Genomic DNA, 4,144 nt, shown 5'->3' on the forward strand with positions numbered 1-4,144 from the left:
GCCCGTACTCACCAACTGTCGGCAATCATCGTCGGTCACCACCGCTCCTCACCAGTAAAAAAGTGACAATAGAATAACCCAAGCGAAGTTAGGAGGATTCCGGTGAGAAACCAGTTAAACACGAAACTACAACGTACAAGAAAATAATGCCACTGCCAGTTCTAATGAGTGCCGCCGGTCTTCATAAACGCAACGACTCCGAGCCTCACTCAGTGCCCCGGTCGGCCAGTCCCCACTGGAAAGCGCAGCGCCGCGTTCCGCCTCCTCCCATGGCCGCCGTCCTCCCGCTCCTCCTCCTCCTAGCCCTCGCGCTCCCCGCCGCCACCGACGCGCTCACCGCCGACGACCAGGCGCTGCTCTCCTTCCGGGCCGCCGTCCTGCGGGACCCCACGGGGGCCCTCGCCGACTGGAACGCCTCCGATGCCGACCCCTGCTCCTGGAACGGCGTCGCCTGCGACGACGCCGCCATCCGCCGGGTCGTCGCGCTCTCCCTTCCCAGGAAGGGCCTCGTCGCCGCCCTACCGGCGTCCGCGCTCCCGGCCTCCCTCCGCCACCTCAACCTCCGCGGCAACCGCCTCTACGGCGCCCTGCCGCCCGCGCTCCTCGCCGGCGCCGCGGGGCTGCAGAGCCTCGTCCTCTACGGGAACGAGCTCGACGGGCCCGTCCCCGCGGAGCTCGGGGACCTCCCCTACCTCCAAATCTTGGACCTCTCCTCCAACTCCCTCAACGGCTCTCTCCCCGGGTCGATCCTGAAATGCAGGCGCCTCCGCAGGCTGTCCCTCGGCCGGAACAACCTCACGGGCCCGATCCCGCCGGGGTTCGGCCGGGAGCTCTCGGCGCTGGAGCAGCTCAATCTGTCCTACAACCGCTTCTCCGGCGCCGTCCCGGACGACATCGGGAACCTGTCCAGGCTCGAGGGGACGGTGGACCTGTCGCACAATGGCTTCTCCGGGCCGATTCCGGCGAGCCTGGGGAAATTGCCGGAGAAGGTCTACATTGATCTCTCCTATAACAACCTGTCAGGGCCGATTCCGCAGAATGGGGCGCTTGACAACCGTGGCCCCTCGGCGTTCTTGGGCAACCCAGGGCTGTGTGGGCCGCCGCTCGAGAGCCCCTGCTCGCCGCCATCGTCCAACCCGTCTGTTCCGAAGGATGGGGAGTCCGGTGCCGGGGGCAACGGGAGTGGGAGGAGCAAGGGGTTGGGGAAGGCTGCCATTGTGGCCATTGTTCTGGGTGATGTGGTAGGGATCTTGATCATTGCCCTGGTGTTCTTCTACTGCTACTGGAAGAAAGTTTCCCCCAAGGAGAAGGGACATGGTGCGGGCACCGGCTCCAAAGAGTCGAGGTCTGGTTGTTTTAGCAGGGACGAGCCTGAGACTCCAATAGAGCAGCACGACCTCGTGTTGTTGGACCAGAAAGTGAGGTTTGATCTCGATGAGCTGCTCAAGGCATCAGCATTTGTGCTCGGGAAGAGTGGGATAGGGATTGTGTACAAGGTAGTTCTTGAGGATGGGCTCACCATGGCGGTGAGGCGGCTCGGCGAGGGGGGATTGCAAAGGTTTAAGGAGTTTCGGACTGAGGTTGAGGCCATTGGCAAGGTTCAGCATCCCAACATCGTTACCTTGAGGGCCTACTACTGGTCGTTTGATGAGAAGTTGCTGATATATGATTACATTTCAAATGGCAGCCTCTCTTCAGCAATTCATGGTATGTGTTATCAACTGAGTCGAGCTCTCTAATGCCTAGTTTACATCATGTTTCCATTATATTTTTGTCATTTCGTAGAACAGTTGACCAGTGATATTAATATGTAGATCAGGATCCTCATACTGATGTAATGCACTTCGACATTGATTAGTTTTGCCTTTGTGATACGATTTTTGTTGTTAACGACGAAACTAGTACCTGGAGTTCAAGTGATATCTCTAGAATGCTCTTTCAGTCCATATAAATTGCTTTGATACAATATTGTCTCATTGGTACTCTGTTAAAGTTTGACTTTATTCATTTCTTTCTAAAAGTAATTTTTTAGAGGTAATTTACTTCTTTCTGGTGTACTGCCTCTTATATTTATGTACAGAGTGAGTAATTCTTTGCTAGCAAAGGTTACTAGAGTACATCCTCACTGCGTAGTACGACCTCTGTGTTTATTTAAGGCTAGTGTTGCATTGGCTGATTTATTACTTTCAGGTAAACCTGGGACAATGACATTCACACCATTGACATGGAATGCACGTCTAAAGATCATGAAAGGAGTCGCAAATGGGATGTCTTTTTTGCATGAATTCAGTCCCAAGAAGTATGTACATGGGGACTTGAGGCCGAACAATGTCCTTCTTGGAAAGGACATGGAACCGTATATTTCAGATTTCGGCCTCGGGCGACTAGCAAACATTGCTGGTGGAGCAGCACCTTCTTCGCAATCGGATCGGATTGGCGTCGAAAAGGCTCAGAGTCTGCAGCCAGATTCCTCAATGAGCCCTCTTGTGAGCAAAGAAGGTTCATGCTACCAAGCACCAGAAGCACTGAAAACATTGAAACCGTCGCAGAAATGGGATGTCTACTCCTATGGTGTGATCTTGCTCGAAATGATTACTGGTAGATCGCCCATCGCTCTCTTGGAAACTATGCAGATGGATCTTGTCCAGTGGGTCCAGTTCTGTATAGAAGAGAAGAAACCATCCGCTGATGTGCTCGATCCTTTTCTCGCCGGGGACTCTGAACAGGAAGGTGAGATGATCGCTGTACTCAAAGTCGCTCTCGCTTGCATTCATGCTAATCCCGAGCGAAGACCGACGATGAGAAATGTCACAGAAACCTTGGAGCGCCTGAGCGCTTCAGTTTCAAGCTAGAAAAGCACCACCACGAAAGGGCGGCGATATGGTTGCAGAAAACATTTGATGGTTGTAAAGCTCAAGCATGGCAAAGAAGGTTAGGGGAACACCAAGTGACATTTAGTTAACCATGTAAAATTATCATTTTCGGGACCTTTAACAAGTTAGGTACCTACCATGTGTTAGCCTTTCTTCTTCTTTGGGAGCAGAGCATGTAGTATCTGTTGGTATTTGCTAGTACTCTGTGTGAGAAGGAATTCTGTGCACAGCTGCAGTTAACTCAGCGATGAATGTACCACTAGGTTGATCGGTTGAAGACTTGCAATGAAATCCCTTTCCTGATTGTTGTCTATCCTTGCAGTGAATATCAGGTGCAACAATTGCTCATGTTGCAGACAGCTTGGCAGGTCCTCAATTGCAAATAGTGCACACAAAAATGGAAGCATGATATTAGGAAAATAAACATAATTTTTTTGTTCCTCTAGTGTATGATAGGCATGGATGCATGGTCAGGCATGTTCCTCAATTGCAAATATCATGTTGCTTAATTAGATAGGATGGAAGCATGCATGATAGTGGCATACTGTTGAGTACCTTTTGTTTTGCGGGGGATAGTGTTGAGTACTTTTGGTTCCTCAGATATCACAACTCTTGGTATTATATCATTAGAAAAATGATCCATTTGAAATATCATGTATGTATATCGCCTCTAGTGTTCTAAGGACCTCTCCAATTCAAAGGATTTTCTATTCGGATTTTAGAGGGTTGTAATCACCTCTCTGATCCAAAGGATTTTCTATTCGGATTTTAGAGGGTTGTAATCCATAGGATTTTTTCTTCGTGGGGTTGTTTGATATGTACTAGGATCCATCATTTGCACTACATTTGGAAAATCTTTCCATCAACTGAATTCTCTTGACAAAATCATCTAATTTGATAGGAATTTACTTTTGTAGAATTCTAGTGGTCATGATAATGTCATCCTGCATTTTTTCTTCCTATTTCAGCATCTTTGGAATTAGGTGAATCAAAGAAGCCCTAGAATTTTGCTTTGAATACTCGTACGGTCTCCAAAAACAGTTTGCACAATTAATTTGTAATTACGATGTAATTGTATAATCTAAAGGACTGTGATATTTGGCACACGTGTGCCATATAAGCAAAACTGCCACACCGCTCACATGATCCCTCATCCTTTGACCTCGCCTCCTCCCAAACGACCCCGTAGGCTCGCCCGAGAAACCTGCTTCTCCCGCACATCTCGGGCGCCCACCCCCGAGAAAACTGCCACTTCTTCACGTCTACCACAT

The 4,144-nt window shown here is 50.0% G+C and overlaps 1 protein-coding gene across 1 annotated transcript; it reads left to right on the plus strand.

The window, feature by feature from the left end:
* Nucleotides 1-202: 202 nt before the first annotated feature.
* LOC119277710 (receptor protein kinase-like protein ZAR1) lies at nt 203-3,186 on the plus strand. The gene is made up of 2 exons (XM_037559019.1): nt 203-1,707; nt 2,191-3,186. The coding sequence occupies exons 1-2, from the start codon at nt 270-272 to the stop codon at nt 2,850-2,852; spliced, it is 2,100 nt and encodes a 699-aa protein (XP_037414916.1). The 5' UTR covers nt 203-269; the 3' UTR covers nt 2,853-3,186.
* The last annotated feature ends 958 nt before the right edge of the window (nt 3,187-4,144 follow it).

Source organism: Triticum dicoccoides, chromosome 1A, assembly GCF_002162155.2.
Source record: "Triticum dicoccoides isolate Atlit2015 ecotype Zavitan chromosome 1A, WEW_v2.0, whole genome shotgun sequence".
In the NCBI taxonomy this organism is placed as follows: Eukaryota; Viridiplantae; Streptophyta; class Magnoliopsida; order Poales; family Poaceae; genus Triticum; species Triticum dicoccoides.